General features: G+C 47.2%; 1 protein-coding gene across 1 annotated transcript in view; it reads left to right on the top strand.

Moving 5' to 3' along the window:
• The first annotated feature begins 1,367 nt into the window (after nucleotides 1–1,367).
• The window catches only part of LOC117666649 (uncharacterized), a 37,781-nt gene continuing 21,434 nt past the window's right edge, over nucleotides 1,368–17,714 (top strand). Inside the window, exons 1-3 of the mRNA XM_087888931.1 lie at nucleotides 1,368–1,589; nucleotides 13,663–13,778; nucleotides 16,082–16,880. Of these exons, the coding sequence (XP_087745057.1) occupies nucleotides 13,664–13,778; nucleotides 16,082–16,880 (914 nt within the window). The 5' untranslated portion in view covers nucleotides 1,368–1,589; nucleotide 13,663. The remainder of the gene's footprint in view (nucleotides 1,590–13,662; nucleotides 13,779–16,081; nucleotides 16,881–17,714) is intronic.

The raw sequence follows: 17,714 nt of genomic DNA, 5'->3' as shown, positions 1-17,714 counted from the left end.
CTAAATTATATGGGAAGTTCTTCTGCTGATATCTCAGCCTCCTTCCCTATTCCTTCCCCCCACAAAAGTTGGGTTCCTATTATGGTTGTTGGATTCGACTTAGAATAAACTTTATGGTCACTTTGAATAAACTTGATGGTCACTAATCGGCATACATTAAAATGAAATCACGTTGCATACAGCTCTCAAAGGGTCTCCACCTCTAATATACACATAAACAGGACAAGATAAATAAATAGTAAGTAAATAAATAAACAAAATTATGCATGTGTGATCCTTGCCCATCATGCTGCTTCCTTGGTGGAAACACCCCCCTCTGCACCAGTGGGAGAGTTGAGGAGAAGCCCAGCTGCCACCCAGCCTGATTCTCAGCCCAACCCAAAATTGGTCAAAGTGGTTTCCTGACTCAGGATTGTGACCATGTGGATCCAGAGGTCTTCAAACATGGCAGCTTTAAGACTTGTGGACTTCAACTCCCAGAACTGAAGTCCACAAGTCTTAAAGCTGCCATGTTTGGGGACCTCTGGGATAGACAGACAGATAGGGAGGTAAGGCTTTGGAGTTAGAATCAACCCCTTCCCACCCATTTGACTGATCGTGATGTTGAGTCCATCGGCAGAAGGTCTCCCAAGGTCATCTTCCCTACCTACCATAAATGCATCTGTCAGCCCTGAAGCCATTTTTGGGGAGCATCTAACCTCCCTTTGATTTTCTCTTGCCAGGAGATCCTCCTCAACTGAGGGGGGCAGCCTGTCAGCCGTGAAGCCATCTTTTGGGAGCATCTTCAGGGCTGCCACAGCGAGGCCAGGTGGAGCTGTGGGAACGTAAGGAGGGAGGTAGAGCTAGCTGGGGGATGTGTAGCCAAAATAACATTCTTTCTCGTGGGAGCCAAGGACGCTCTACCAGATGTTGGAAGGATATGGACCAAAGCCAGCTAGAGCTGGGACTACAGCCTGATTGGGGCCATGTGATGGACATGTGACCTGGGGCCCCCCAAGAACATTGGGTTTTGATGAACCTGGGTCCTTCAGAGTCGGGTTTTCATCAGCTGTGCCAATATGACAACCCAAATAAAATTATGCTTTGAGAAAACTGTAGGCCTCAGGGTTTTGATTGCTTTGGGGTTATTACTTGGAAGCCTGACAGCATTTCTTAATTTTAAAAAAAAATCCCACTTGCTTGATTGGTCAATGAAGATATAGCACTGAATATTCCAGCACAGAATGTTCCAGAAGTCATTCAAGTTGAGCCATCCATAAATATCAACGACTTGCCATGCCAACCAAGAGAGGGTGTTTCCATCCATCCCTCGCTTCTTCTCCTGCCTTCTTATGGACTCAGACAGATACATTTGAGTGTGCCGGCGATTGCGTCTTCTCCGGTCTTGTCCCCCCATATTTTAGTGACTTCTCTGGTGAAGCCCCCTCGTTTGGTGGCATCCACATTGCATTTGCATAGCACCAAAGGCTGCTGGGAAGAGCCCCTCACTGTGAGTTCAGGAGGACCGAGACGAAGTCCAGGGGACCCACGCGCCTAACGGCGCCCAAATCATATAACTCGAAATTTAAATCAGCAGTAGTTCATCCTTGGTAAGTCCTTCTGTGATTGCAATTTGATTTTAGAATGTCTGGCTTAGCTTAATGCAACACTTTGTTTTGCAGATTACAGATTAACAGAGTTGGAAGGGGTCTTGTAGTTCATCTAGTCCAACCCTCCTGCCCCGCCCAAACAGGAGACCCTACACCATTGCAAATTTGGTAAATTCCCCTTTTATTCCCTCATCTAAGTCGTTTATGAAGATATTGAAGAGTCCTGGACCTAAGACGGAAGCTTGTGGTATCCCACTGCTTACTTTGCTCCATGTAGACGTAGATCCATTAAGAACTACTCGTTGAGTACTGTTTGTCAGCCAGTTTGTTTGTTTGTTTTATTAAATTTATATACCGCCCTACTCCCGAAGGACTCAGGGCGGTGAACAGGCACAGAATAAAATACATAAATACAAAAGTTAGAAACATAATTAAAACCAAATTAAATAATTTAGCCCAAGACAATTAAAAATCCCAATAATTTAAAAACAAATTAAAATTCCAATTTAAAAATTTAAAAGAAAGGGGAGAAAATTAGGCCAGGCCGGCTTGCTGGAATAGGAGGGTCTTAAGAGCATAGCGGAAAGTGCGCAGATCCGGGATCCTCCGTATCTCCGGGGGGAGCTCGTTCCAGATAGTGGGTGCCCCCACAGAGAAGGCCCTCCACCTGGGGGATGCCAGTCGACACTGCTTGGCTGACGGCACCCGGAGGAGCCCCTTTCTATGAGAGCGTACCGGCCGGTGGGAGGCTGTTTGTGGTAGTAGGCGGTCCCGTAAATAACCAGGTCCTAAGCCATGGAGCGCTCTAAAGGTGGTAACCAAAACCTTGAAGTTATGAATCCATCTGGTGGTGAAGCCATCTATCCCACTTTTTTCTAGCTTACGAAGAAAATGTTTTGTGGTCTACTTTGTCGAATGCCTTGCTGAAATCTAAGTATACTATATCCACAGTATTTTGCTACTAATTTAGTCACTATGTTGCAGCTGTCTTTCGTGTGCTCTGTTTGGATACTGTCCTATTTGTAAACAAATTGCGAGTCTACCTGGACAGATTGCTAGAGTTCCCCAATCTCTCCGCCTTTGTGGACCGGTGGGGGGAGGGGCAGAAGGAATGGTTCCATGTAAGTGGCAGGCAAGTGTACACTAACACACACCTCCATTTGCACGAGCGGCAGGCACGTGTACCCCCTGCTCACACAAATGGAGCACAAGTGCTCACTCACTGCCTGAAGTGGGGATGCGCACATGCGTTCACCCACCACTTCCTGTGGCCTGGTTCCGAACAGCTCAAGGCCCTGTAATGGACCGCGGCCTGGAGCTTGGGGACCCCTGATCTAGAGTCTCTAGTCTGTGCTCTCCAGGCTGAAATTAGTTGTCCTGCTCAGCCACTCTGTTCCATGGAGATGTCCCATTATGCGCCCCCTCTACCAAAAAGATCCTGCAGGAGAAGAGCAGTAAGGACATCTCCAGGGTGAGAGCTGTGAACCACAAACCCAAAGCTTTTGGTGTGTCCCTGCCTAAGAGACACAGCTGACCTTAATCGAGATACTAAGGTGGCAGGACCAGCTGTTTGCAATGATGACCATAACTCACCTGAGCAGGAGGTTGTGGTCCGAGAGGAAGAAGGTTGTTTTGGATAGGAGAAGGTGGGAAACTGTGATGACTCCCGCCAGGACGCTTCCCCAGATACCTCTCCAGATGTCAATTTGCAGGAGGATGAACCACTCCTGGGAGGGGAGTTGGGGAATGGCTCTGAGCAGATGGCAGAGAGCTATTTTTTATTTTATTTTTATTTTTTATTTTTCAATTTATATACCGCCCTTCTCCCTGAGGACTCAGGGCGGTGCACAGCCAGAATTAAAAACATGATCTGATTCGCCAGTTGCGTCCCTTTCTGGATCGGGACTCGTTATGCACGGTCACTCATGCCCTCGTCACCTCCCGTCTGGACTATTGCAACGCTCTCTACATGGGGCTCCCCTTGAGGAGCACCCGGAGGCTCCAACTGGCGCAGAGTGCGGCCGCGCGGGTGGTAATGGAAGCGACATGGCGCTCCCATGTAACACCTCTCCTGCGCGAGCTGCACTGGCTCCCAGTGGTCTTCCGGGTGCGCTTCAAGGTTTTGGTTACCACCTTTAAAGCGCTCCATGGCTTAGGACCAGGGTATATACGAGACCGCCTACTACCACCAATAGCCTCCCACCAGCCAGTACGCTCTCATAGAGAGGGACTCCTCCGGGTGCCGTCAGCCAAACAGTGTCGACTGGCGGCCCCCAGGGGGAGAGCCTTCTCTGTGGGGGCACCCGCCATCTGGAATGAGCTCCCCCCGGAGATACGGAGGATCCCGGATCTGCGCTCCTTCCGCCGTGCTGTGAAGACTCTTTTATTCCATCAAGCGGGCTTGGCCTGATCTCTTCCCTTTTTAAATATGTAAATTTTAATCTGTTTTTAAATTATTGGGGTATTTTAATTTGTCTGGGCCAAATAATTTAATTTGATTTTATCGGGCTTTTAAATTTTGTGTATTTATGTATTTTATTGTTGGCTGTTCACCGCCCTGAGTCCTTCGGGAGTAGGGCGGTATACAAATCAAATAAACTAAACTAAACTAAACTAAATATTAAAAACAATTAAAATCTATATAAATTTGGCCCAAAATTTAAAAAACCACAAACCAATTAAACATTTAAAAATTTTTTAAAAATTTCTTCCTAAGCCAGCCCGGCTTGCTGGAAAAAGTGGGTTTTAAGGGCACGGCGGAAGGCATTGAGGTCCTGGATTCTTCTTATCTCCGGGGGCAACTGATTCCAGAGGGTAGATGCCCCCACAGAGAAGGCCCTCCCCCTGGGGGCCACCAGTCTACATTGCTTGGCCGATGGCACCCCGAGGAGGCCCTCTCTGTGGGAGCGCACGGGTTGATAGGAGGTCGTTGGTGGCAGCAGGCGGTCTCGGAGATAGCTAGGCCCTATGCCATGGAGCGCTTTAAAGGTGATGACCAACACCTTGAAGCGCACCCGGAAGACCACCGGGAGCCAGTGCAGCTCGCGCAGGAGCAGTGTTACATGGGAGCACCAGGCTGCTCCCATCACTACCCGCGCTGCTGCGTTCTGGACCAGCTGGAGCCTCCGGGTGCCCCTCCAGGGGGGCCCCATGTAGAGAGCATTGCAGTAGTCAAGGCGAGAGGTGACGAGGGCGTGAGTGACTGTGCACAGGGAATCCCGATCAAGAAAGGCTGAAGCGCAGCTGTAGCAGGACATACCTGAAGCTTCAGATGGGGAAAGCAAACAGCTGCAGCTGACCAGCGATGAGGAGGAGGAACTGCCTTCTGTACCCGATCCGAGAACACGTAGGGCAGAGAAAAGGCAGGAGCAGAGAAGGTCAGCCTGATTACTCGCAAGGAGGCTGCCTTGCCCCCGCTTGGTGGGCTGCACCAGAAGCTTCGTATTTAGCACAGCAGGCAGATGGAGGCGATGCTGGGAACAAGGTGTTTTTTTTCCTAGCTGTGTGTTTCCTGCCTTGCGCTGGATTGACACTGTGCCTTGATTTGGATCGTGCCTTGTGAGCCCTCTTGAGTTGTGGATTAAGTTTTGCCTGGTGGATTTATCTTGTTTGGGAAACTTTCAAGTGCCTTGTGGACTCACTGGCCATTGCTCTCTGGGCTAGCAACGGTCTGCTTTGGGCTGGACTTCATTAGGACAGTCCTGGGGTTTTGGTGAAGGGGATTGCTGGGGAATATTCATAAACTTACCAAACCACCATTACCTCTGTGTGTGTGTGTGAGTGAGCTGGGCAGCACAGAATAAGGTATTGTACACCAGTCAGGTGAGGCAAGCAAAGTATGTAAAAAGAGAAGCCACTTTCTGGTTGGTGACTCAACTGTAAGAGATGTCAATTTAGGAAAGGAGGTGGACGTTTGGGAAAAGGTGTGTTGCCTGCCAGGTGCTGCTGCCAGCAGAGACAAGAGGCATCTCTTAAGGATAGTCAAGGATGCCAGTAAGGACTTTGATGTTGACGCTGTTGTACATCTTGGCACCAACTTGGCATCCCCTTCCAGGGGATTTCCAGGGTTTGAGGCGGGAACCTATCAGGATGGCTGTAGTTCAAGGATGGCGAACCTTTTAGACACCGAGTGCCCAAACTGTGCACGCGTGCATGCCCAAACTGAACGTGCGTGTGTACGAATGCATGCATGCATCGACATACATATGCATGCACCAACATGTGCACATGTGCCAACATGCGCACGAACCTGTGCTGACATGCACCAACATGTGCACAAAATTGCACGGTCATGCGTGCACATGCACCAACATGCGTGCACATGCGCCAACATGCACACGAACCTGCACTGACATGCACCAACATGCGCACAAAATTGCACGGTCATGCGTGCACATGCACCAACATGCGTGCATGCGCAGCAGGGACCCAAAGACTAGCTGGCCGGCGGGAGGCGGGGCATTCCAACAGCGGCAGCGCGGCAAGAGGTAAGATCTTTTTCTTTTGTGAGCTTCTGTTTTGTCTTTTGCAGGGAAACAGAAGCTCACGAAAGAAACGCCACGGAGATCTGACCTGGGGCGACGGCATGCCTGCCAGCAGAGTAGGCTCTGTGTGCCACTTCTGGCACGCGTGCCATGGGTTCGCCATCACAGCTCTAAGTCTTTTACTTTTTCAGAGGTTTTACCTGTATATAAAGAGCAAAAAGGAAAATGTTGGTCAAACATTTTTTTGAAATGGCATAGGGCCGTGATAGCGAACCTATGGCACGGGTGCCACAGGTGGCATCTGTGGGCATGCGAGCATTGCCCTAGCTCAGCTCCAGCATGCATGTGCGTGCCAGCCAGCTGATTTTCTTCTGGTGGTTGGGAAATGGGCTGTTTCCAACCTCCGAAGAGCCTCCGGGGGTGGGGAAGGCTATTTTTGCCCTCCCCAGGCTCCAAGAAAGACTCTGGAGCCTCGGGAGGGTGAAAAACGGGCCTACTGGGCCCACCGTGCCATCGCGTGCCAAAAGTGGGGGGAGTGGGGTGGTGTCACATGCGCATTGAATTTTGGGCGTGGGCACACACCCACGCAAACCCCCCCTGTGCTGCCCCCGGTTTTGGCACAAGACGGCAAAAAGGTTAGCCATCACTGGAATAGGGTCTCCTGTTTGAGCAGGGGGTTGGACTAGAAGACCTCCAAGGTCCCAGTGATTCTATTCTGATTGATTGATCGAACAGGTAGGGCCCAATGTTCAAGCTGCTTCAGGAAATGTCCAAGGGAAAGGGACTATCTCAGTGGCTTTAAACCCTCCCAGGATACAGCCCCCAGCTCATTCTCTGGGCTGCCTTGAGATGTCCACGTTGAATGGAGCTCCTGAGACAACAATACATGGCCCTTGCTTGCCACCCCCTATCCCCTGAATGTCTGGATCAAGGTAGATCTTCCCTTCCCAGCACCATAACAACATCACTTTCTCCAAGTTGGTGGTTCTTCCACCGGGCAAGGAAGAACTCTAACCACCACCACTCACCCAGGAGCAAGTCTACCCCTGACTTTGTTGGAGGAAAAAAATTGTCCTGTGAGACACTTACACAAAGCCACGGGAGGAGGAAACAATCCGGCTGAGAGGTTTCAAATTCAACCCTTCTTCCTCCTCTACCTGCCCACGGCTTGCATATATAAGAAAGGTGGCAAGGAAACCCTACTTGCCAAAGCTGAAGACTCTCAGGTAAGAGCGTACGGTTTCTTCTCTTAGATCATCATACAGAGCAGAAGGTGGATCGCAAGAAGCAGGCAGGAGAGTTAGTTTCCAGTGGGGGTTCTGAGGACTAAAGCTCTGGAGAACGTAGAAGAACAGAGTTGGAAGGGACCTTGGAGGTCTTCTAGTCCAACCCCCTGCCCAAGCAGCAGACTAATGGAACTCTTCTTGAAGACCTCCAATGCTGGAGCACCCACAACTTCTGGAGGCAGGTTGTTCCACTGAATAACCGAATAACAGAGTTGGAAGGGACCTTGGAGGTCTTCTAGTCCACCCCCATCCATTCCACTCAAGCAGGAGACCCTATGCCATTTCAGACAAGTGGATGCCCAATCTCTTCTTGAAGACCTTCTTGTGGATGCTGGAGCAGCCACAACCTTTGGAGGCAAGTCATTCCTCTAATTGTTCTCACTGTCAGGAAGTTTCTCCTTAATTCCAGGTTGCTTCTCTCCTTGATTATAGTTTCCATCCATGGTTTCTTGTCGTGTCTTCCGGTGCTTTGGAGAATAGGTTGACCTCCTCTTCTTCGGGGCAACCCCTCAAATATTGGAAGATTGCTATCCTGGTCCTTCTTTTCATTACAGTAGTGGCCAGAATTGTGGAAACCTTTTGGGAAAAGTGTATTTTCTAAAACTAGCTAATAACAACACTTTTTTTTTTTGGAATAGTACCATAAAATTATATATCAATGGAAAGATAATTTAGTCAAGAATGTAATGCAATAAATCCTTTTATGAAGGATTTGCTATTAGAATAGTGGTTACAGTATAAAGAAGAAAAGTGAAACACGTAGAAAAAAACGAGATATACAAAAATGATCACCACGTCAGTTAATCCTTAGTTGGGTAACCTTTAGCATGAATGACGGCCTTACAACGTCTTCCCATGGAGTGAACCAAGCCTTTGAGTTCTGCAGCTGTTATCATGGGAAACCAAGATTGAATGATGGCTTCTATTAACTGGGTTTTATTGCTGGGTCACTTCTGACTAACCAGTTTCTTGAGTCAGCTCCATAGATTTTCCATTGGGTTAAGAAGATCTGGGCTTTTCCCAGGCCATTCCAGCAGTGGAATAGGATTATCTTGAAACTCCCCCCAAAAAAGTGGTGTTACTGGCCATCAAACCTCAAAAATACACTTTTCCCAAAAGGTTTCCACAATTTTGGCCACTACTGTAGATAGAAAGACCCAATTCCTACAATCATTCTTCATATGTTTTAGCCTCCAGTCCCCTAATCATCTTTTTTTTAAAATAATTTTTATTATAAATTAAAAAAAAAACACAGAAAAAGACTATAACAAGACAAAATCACATACATACAACTGAGGTTGATTCAACTCCCATATATATATATACAGTTTCTAAATAACATTACATATCATCATACTACAGATTCGATTAGGTTTATCATACTGCATCTTACACTTGTTAATCTTCTTATATCTTCTTATATCTAATATTACCTTATTTATATTTAGTTTGCTATTTACATATCTATGCCAGATGCTTTCCTAACATCTATCTCATGACATTTTTACTTCTATCCATTGGTACCATTTATCCCAGCTTTGATTGAAAGTTGATTCTTGTCTATCTTTAAGAATATATGTTAATCTATCGCATTCTGCACACCACAAAATTTTGTTAATAATCATCTGATCCGATGGTACAATCAGGGGTACATTTTACCACCAATGGTGGACATGTCTACAAGCCCAAAACTGTTGGAGCAAGATAAAAGATTGGCTCATGGAGATTACAGGAGTCAGCTTTCAATTGAGACCAGAGGTCTACTTATTAGGAATAAACCCTGGGGGCATAAGGAAAATAGACTGGTACCTTTTCATACATATTACCACTGCGGCTAGAATCGCATATGCGCAACTTTGGAAAGGGAAAGAAGTCCCCTAATCGTCTTCGATGGCCAAGTCTGGTGGCGCAGCAGACTAATAGCCTGTTATTATCATTCAGCTGCCTGCAATTACTGTAAGTTCGAATCTTGCCAGGCTCAAGGTTGACTCAGCCTTCCATCCTTTCTAAGGTAGGTGAAATGAGGACCCAGTTTGTGGGGGCAATAAGCTTTGTATAAATATACAAAAGTATGAAGGCTATCGCTTAACGCATTGTAAGCCGCCCTGAGTCTCCGGAGAAGGGCGGCATATAAATCAATTTTTTTTTTAAAAAAAGAAAAGTCCATCTTTCAGCCCATCCTAAAAGGGGCACAGCTCAGGGGTACCTGTGGTTTCTTCCCCCCTTTCAGAGACCCCAGAGACAGGCCCACTGGAAGGGGTCAACCATCTCAATCAAATCACAAGGTTGTGTGGATAAGGATCCATAAATCAATTAAGGCTGTAAGCTTTTCATAAGGACAAATGGATTTTTGATTCGTGGGTCACGTCCATGCAATTCACACAGGGGGTTGTGACTGAATCGATCTTTCTCCTCAAAGCAGCTAATTTTGCATAAAAATCAGAGCCAGCAAGGAACAAGCCCAGTTTAATCATCTCCAGACTTACAAAGGCAGATGGAGGGGATGCAACTGTGAAGCGTTGATGAAACGTCCTGCCTGAACTGAAATTCTGAGTAAATGTGACACATTAATTCGAAAGGCGTTCGTGAATTAATAACCGAAAGGATTACAAATGTTCTCCGTTGATGGGAGGGGAGAAAAAAGACAGTTGGTTTAAATTGAACAGTGGGGCATCGAAACGTCTCAAGGAAATTATCTTCCTCTCCTTCTTTAAAGGGCCTTTAATTAACCTGCTGGAGACCCTGACGAAAATGAGAGGAAATATTAAATATTCTGCACCAGCTACAATTAGCTGGACTGCCTGATCTTGGGAAGCTAAGCAGGACTGAACCTGCTTAGGACTTAGAAAGAAGACCACCAGGAGATCCCAGGGCTGCAGGCTAAAACTGGGAAACTGAAAGAAAATTCTGGGAAAAGACAATGGCCAATGGATCTTGCCTTGTGTGTGTGTGTTTATCTTTTGGTAGGGGAGGGCCTCCCAAGAAAATGCTCCCTTTTGGCCCTTCCCTTTGGGGAAATTTCAGCAGGTAGTTGGCTAATTGAGGTTAATCAGGTAGTATCTGCCCTTACTGTTGAGGCAATTATAACAGAATAATGGAATTAGAGAATAACAGAATAACTTTCTTTTTTCTTTCTTTCTGATTATTATGCAACATTTACTCCTGTTGCTAATGAGCTATTAGAAAACTGAGCATACAGTCGGAGGTAGCCTCTAATCCTGGGGGCCTTTGGAGGTAGTGTGTGGAGGGGGGACACAGAAAAAGATCTGCTAGCAGTTCAAAAGAGAGAACATCAGTCCCACTTAGAGAATAACAGAATAACTTTCAACGGACAGTTAGAAGAAGAGTTTCAATTCTCACTTACTGGTCCACCAGCACAGAATATCAATCATAGAATAACTGGATTGGAAGGGACTTTGGAGGTCTTGTAGTCCAACCCCTTGCCCATCTCTACCATCCTGGACAAATGGTTCCCCAGTCTGTTTTTGAAAAACTCCAGCGATGGAGCACCCACAATTCTGGCTGGCAAGTTATTCCACCAATTCATAATCAGGAAATTCCTCCTTATTTCCAGATTGGATCTGTTTTTTAATGAGCTTCCACCCATTACTTATTCTCCTGCCAACAGAACAGAACAGAACAGGAGCAGAGCAGAGCAGAGCAGAGCAGAGCAGAGCAGAGCAGAACAGAACAGAACAGAACAGAACAGAACAGAACAGAATAGTTGTCAACGCCTGGAATGCACTACCTGACTCTGTGGTTTCATCCCCAAAGCCCCAAAACTTTAACCTTAGACTGTCTACTGTTGACCTCACCCCATTCCTAAGAGGTCTGTAAGGGCCATGCATAAGCACACCAGCGTGCCTATCATCCATGTCCTACTATTCCTTTTTACTTACTCTTTTCATGTATTCAAATTATGTTTATACTTATATCTGTTATCTAATACATGCTTGACAAATAAAATAAATAAATAAGAATAGAATAGAATAGAATAGAATAGAATAGAATAGAATAGAATAGAATAGAATAGAATAGAATAGAATAGAATAACAGAGTTGGAAGGGACCTTGGAGGTCTTCTAGTCCAACCCCCAGCTTAGGCAGGGAACCCTACACCACTTCAGACAAATGGTTATCCAACATCTTCTTAAAAACTTCCAGTGTTGGAGCACTCACAGCTTCTGGAGGTAAGTTGTCCCACTGGTTAATTGTTCCCACTGTCAGGAAATTTCTCCTTAGTTCTAAGTTGCTTCTCTCCTTGATGAGTTTCCATGCGTTGCTTCTTGTCTTGTCTTCAGGTGCTTTGGAGAAGAGCTTGACTCCCTCTTCTTTGGGGCAGCCCCTGAGATATTGGAAGACTGCTATCCTGTCTCCCCTTAGTCCTTCTTTTCATTAAACTAGACATACCTGCAACCGTTCTTCATATGTTTTAGCCTCCAGTCCCCTCATCATCTTTGTTGACGATTAGAACAGAACAGGAGAAGAGTAGAACAGAGCAGAGCAGAACAATGGAGTTGGAAGAGACCTTGGAGGTCTTCTAGTCCAACCCCCTGCTCAAGCACGAGACCCTCTACCATTCTGGACAAATGGCTAATCCACCCTCTTTTTGAAGGTTTCTAATGATGGAGCACCCATCACTGTACAACATCTCTGTAGCCAGCTGCGTCCAATTTCCCAAACCTCTCCAACCTCCTTAGCTGAGCAGAAAGGATGACTCCTGATTTCGACATGGTTTTGAGGTTGAGCCCACAGCTTAAAAGTTCTTAAAGGCAGCCATTCATTCGGGTCAACGGATGCCAACTGGTGACTTTGATTTTGCTCTGCTCCTTCTTTATAAGCCCCGGGCTCAGCGCCACACCATGGTTTTTCTTAGAAGAGGTTTCGCTTCTCATCCAAGAAGCTTCTTCTGCTCTGACTGGATGGTGGGGAAGGAAAGGATTTAACTTCCTTGCAGATAGCTAGCTGGTCATTTGCATTCATTTAGAGGGTCGTTGAGGCCACTTGGAGGTTTCTCTGTGTCCTCAGGGTCACCTGAGTGGTGCAAATGGTTCCTGTAGTCTGCAATTTTTTCTTCTGGAAATCCATTCCTTATTCCCACACCATTCAAAGGCTGTTCATTCCAAATTGTATAGCTAAAAGTCTGTAGAGATTCTCCGTCATCCAGGTCATGGTTGTCCCAAAGGTGCTTTTTTCAGGAGGCAACTGGAATTTCTGGTTTTTCTTAGAAGAGGTTTCACTTCTCATCCAAGAAGCTTCTTCAGCTCTGACTGGATGGAGGGGAATGGAAGGATTTCTACTCCTTGCAGATAGCTGGTCATTTGCATCCTTTTAGAAGGACATTGAGGCTACTTGTAGGTTTATCCTCAGGGTCACCTGAATACTACAAATGGGCGTGGAGCTTTCTTGGAACTCCTGAAAGGATTGTGTTGTAGTTGCACCCATTTGCACCACTCAGGTGACCCTGAGGACACAGATAAACCTCCAGGTGGCCTCAACGACTCTCTAAAAGGATTTCAGATTTTTAAGTTTCATCCTATGAATTAAAGAATGATAGCATGAAAAATAGAAAAGGAAGGCATCTATAGAGATTCTCAGTCAACCAGGTCCTGGTTGTCCCAAAGGTGCTTTTTCAAGAGGCAACTGGACTTTCTGGTTTTTCTTTGAAGACAGATTTGTACATTGGGGAAACAAAACAGTCACTTCACAAACGCATGGCACAACATAGGAGAACAAAGGAGAACAAATCCATCAGGACGAGATTCAGCAGTCCATCTGCATTTAAAAGACAAATGCCACTCTTTTGAAGACAGCAAAGTCCATATTTTGGACAGAGAGGACTGCTGGATTGAAAGAGGAGTCAAAGAAGCCATCTGTGTCAAAATTGAACAGCCCTCTCTCAACAGAGGGGGAGGAATACAACATCATCTATCTCCAGTCTCCAACACTGATCTTTCAGCAGTTCCAATAAGGCACCACACCCACTACTCAGGTGACCCTTAGGACACAGATAAACTTCCAGGTGGCCTCAACGACCCTCTAAAAGGATGCAAATGACCAACTGTCTGCAAGCAGTAGAAATCCTTCCATTCCCCACCATCCAGTCAGAGCTCAAGAAGCTTCTTGGATAGGAAGCAAAACATCTTGAAAGAAAATCCAGAAAGTCCAGTTGCCTCTTGAAAAAGCCCCTTTGGGACAACCACGACTTGGATGACGGTGAATCTCCATAGATGCCCCAAGGACTTCAAATGCTGAGAACCCATCCAGATCATCTCCACCCATTCTTTTCTTCCTTCTCTTTCAGGATGTCCACCATGACCATGGCTGAGGCCATCTGCATGGCCCTCTTCTGCTGTTTGCTCGGACCAACGCTTGGGCTCAGCAGCCTCCAAGGTTTAGACTCTGGAAGGACTCGAAGGGGTAAGTTAAATGTTCAGGGAATCCCGTGAAATGGCATTTTGCTCCTTTGGACAGATTCCATCAGAGTAAAGCCACAATTGGACAATGGTTCATCCTGGCAGGAATGCTAGCTAGATTCTTTGCATCCATGGGTGTATCTGGATAAGGATATTGATTCTACGTGTCCCCCACTCTGGGTATTTTCAGAAAAAAGTTTACGAACAAACTGAGGCTATAGCTATAACTATATTTAAGCAAGAAATAATTTCTTCCAAAACGTGAAAGCATACATTTCAAACTGCACAAGGCTTGCAAATACAGTATCTAAAACTAAAGTTATAATCTAGATAGGTTTCTTAACCTCAGCAAATTGAGGATGTGTGGACTTCAACTCCCAGAATTCCCCAAACAGCCATGCTGATGTTTCATTAGACAGTCGATGTTTCATTAATGCAAGCGGTTTCTAAACTTTAAGACTTGTGGACTTCAACTCCCAGAATTCCCCAGCCAACCATGCTGGGAGTTGAAGTCCACAAGTTGGAAAGTTCCCAAGTTTGGAGACCCTTGATCTAACGGCTAAGACACCAGACTAGAAGGTGGAGATTATGAGTTCTAGTCCCGCTTTAGGCATAAAAGCCAGCTGGTGACATTGGGCCAATCACCAGGAGATGGAGAGTTCTAGTCCTGCCTTAGGCATGAAAGCCAGATGGGTGACTTTGAGCCAATCACCAGGAAACGGTGAGTTCTAGTCCTGTTTTAGACATGAAAGCCAGCTGGGTGATGTTGAGCCAATCACCAGGAGACAGTGAGTTCTAGTCTTGCCCTAAGCATGAAAGTCAACTGGGTGGCTTTGGGCCTATCACCAGGAGATGGTGAGTTCTAGTCTAGCTTTAGGTATGAAAACTAACTGGGTGACTTTGGGCCAATCACCAGGAGACAGTGAGTTCTAGTCTTGCCCTAAGCATGAAAGTCAGCTGGGTGGCTTTGGGTCTATCACCAGGAGATGGTGAGTTCTAGTCTAGCTTTAGGTATGAAAACTAATTGGGTGACTTTGGGCCAATCACCAGGAGATGGAGAGATCTAGTCCTGCCTTAGGTGTGAAAGGTGGCTGGGTGACTTTGGGCCAATCACCAGGAGACAGTGAGTTCTAGTCTAGCTTTAGGTATGAAAACTAACTGGGTGAATTTGGGCCAATCACCAGGAGATGGTGAGTTCTAGTCTAACTTTAGGTATGAAAACTAACTGGGTGAATTTGGGCCTATCACCAGGAGATGGTGAGTTCTAGTCTAGCTTTAGGTATGAAAACTAACTGGGTGACTTTGGGCCAATCACCAAGAGACAGTGAGTTCTAGTCCTGCCTTAGATAGGAAAGCTGATTGGGTGACTTTGGGTCAATCACCAGGAGACGGTGAGTTCTAATTCCCACCTTAGCCAGCTGGCTGATTTGGGGCCAATCAATCTCTCTCGGCTCAACCCACCATGTAGGAATATTGCGATGGGCAACATGCAAGGTTGGATACGTTTGCCATCTTGAGTTGTTGGTAAAAAAAATATTATAAAGGGTGGAATACCAGTATAATAAAACAAACAGACAGACAAATACATACACACATACATACATAGATACGTGCTTACATGCATGCCAATGATGGGTTTCCATTTTTTTTACTACCGGTTCTGTGGGTGGGGCTTGGTGGGCGTGACATGGCTTGGTGGGCGTGGCAGAGGAAGGATACTGTAAAATCTCCATTCCCACCCCACTCCAGGGGAAGGTTACTGCAAAATCCCCATTTCCTCCCAATCAGCTGGGACTCGGGAGGCAGAGAATAGATGGGGGCGGGGCCAGTCAGAATTTTTACTACGGTTCTCCGAACTACTCAAAATTTCCACTACCAGTTCTCCAGAACCTGCTGAAACCCACCTCTGATGCATGCATACGTACACACTCAAATAGGTAATAGCATTGGTAGTAGGCTGTAGAGTGGTGTGGCAGCCTAGAGGTGGAGCTCTTGCCTCACACTCAGGAAACTGTGAGTTCGATCCTAGGTAGAGGCAGATATTTCCCTCTCTGGGCACAATGAGAATATATCTGCTGAATGTAACTCCGCATTGGTGACGGGAAGGGCATCTGGCCAGTAAACACTCTGCTAGCTCCATTCAGTTGCCCAGAATCCACTCCGCAAGGGATTATGGGGTCATTAAAAGAGGTTGATGATTAGTGCTAGGCTGCAGGAGCACAATCTGGTGATGAGTATCCCGTGGAAACTGAGTTGAAGCTGGTGATGGGGGAAAGCCTAACGGGAACCATTCTCTTCTCAACACAGGCTTGTTTGGAACAGGACTGCTTGATGGTGTCCTTGGAGGTGGAAACAAAGGCAGTGGAGGAGTCCTTGGTGGTGTCCTTGGTGGTGGAGGACTGCCTGGTGGTGTCCTTGGAGGTGGAAACAAAGGCAGTGGAGGAGTCCTTGGTGGTGTCCTTGGTGGTGGAGGACTGCCTGGTGGTGTCCTTGGAGGTGGAAACAAAGGCAGTGGAGGAGTCCTTGGTGGTGTCCTTGGTGGTGGTGATACTGGTGGAGGTGGAGGAGTCCTTGGTGGTGTCCTTGGTGGTGGTGATACTGGTGGAGGTGGAGGAGTCCTTGGTGGTGTCCTTGGTGGTGGTGATACTGGTGGAGGTGGAGGAGTCCTTGGTGGTGTCCTTGGTGGTGGTGATACTGGTGGAGGTGGAGGAGTCCTTGGTGGTGTCCTTGGTGGTGGTGATACTGGTGGAGGTGGAGGAGTCCTTGGTGGTGTCCTTGGTGGTGGAGGACTGCCTGGTGGTGTCCTTGGAGGTGGAGACAATAGCAGTGGAGGAGTCCTTGGTGGTGTCCTTGGAGGTGGAGACACAGGCGTGCTTGGTGGTGTCCTCGGTGGGGATGCAGGAGGAGGCCTCCTTGGGGGTGTCGGAGGTCTTCTCAACGGTACAGCCAGTGGAGTCTTACCTGGAGGTGGCGGTCTCCTGAACGGGATTCTGAATCAGACGCAACTTGTCAATCTCCTCACGGGTCAGAACGGTCTTCTTGGACTGAAAGGTATCTTCAGCTTACTCGGTCTGGGAAATGGAGGACCTCAAGAGCCATTTCAGTGGTGAGTGGAGAAGGACCAAGAGGACGACACCTCACCTGCCCCCCCCCTTCCCAAATCTAGCTCCAGGGACATCCCTCGGTATCCCTATCTGCTCATGCAGGCAAAGGTAGTCCTCAGTGTACAACCACAATTGAGTCCCAAGACAGTTGTTAAGTGAGCTTTCCCTCATTTTATGACCTTTCTTGCCACAGTTGGGAAGTAAATCACAGCAGTTCTTAATCAATCAGAATAGAGCTGGAAGAGACCTTGGAAATAGTCCAACCCCCTGCTCAAGCAGGAGACCCTGTTCCAGTGATGGCTAATGTTTTTGTTGTCGTGTGCCAAAAGTACGTGTCCGTGCACGAGCACAACAGCGCGTGTGCATGCTGGCACCCATAATGCAATGTGCGCCCCACACATGACCCCCTCCACACACCCCACACATGCGCCCTGCGCGTCCCACTGTGCATGTGCCCTAGCCCACCACAAATCCACCCTGCACCCTGTTTTGGGCCTGGCAGAAGCCTCCTGCACCAACCTGGAACTCAAAACATGGTGGGTGGCTACTTCCGGCCAGTCACTCCCCTTCACGCGCCTGCCTGCCTGCCTTGCCGCCTTACTGGGAGGGAGAAACTCTCAGCTGTGCACCCGGGATGCCCGACGATCAGCTGTGGAGCGCGAGGCTGGCAGCAGGAGGAGGAGCCACCACTGACTCTGCAAAGGCAGCCTCTGTTCTGCCCCAGCTACGGATCCCAAAGAACGCAGCACACACCAAGTTTGTACAAAACTTAATTTACGAAAATAACTCAGTCCTTTTCAAAACAAAGGTTGTTAATAAACTGTCTTAACAGCCTA

Source organism: Pantherophis guttatus, chromosome 3 (assembly GCF_059756535.1).
Source record: "Pantherophis guttatus breed Tessera chromosome 3, ASM5975653v1, whole genome shotgun sequence".
Lineage (NCBI taxonomy): Eukaryota > Metazoa > Chordata > Lepidosauria > Squamata > Colubridae > Pantherophis > Pantherophis guttatus.
The sequence above is the reverse complement of the archived record's forward strand: the minus strand, read 5'-3'. Positions and strand labels throughout refer to the sequence as shown.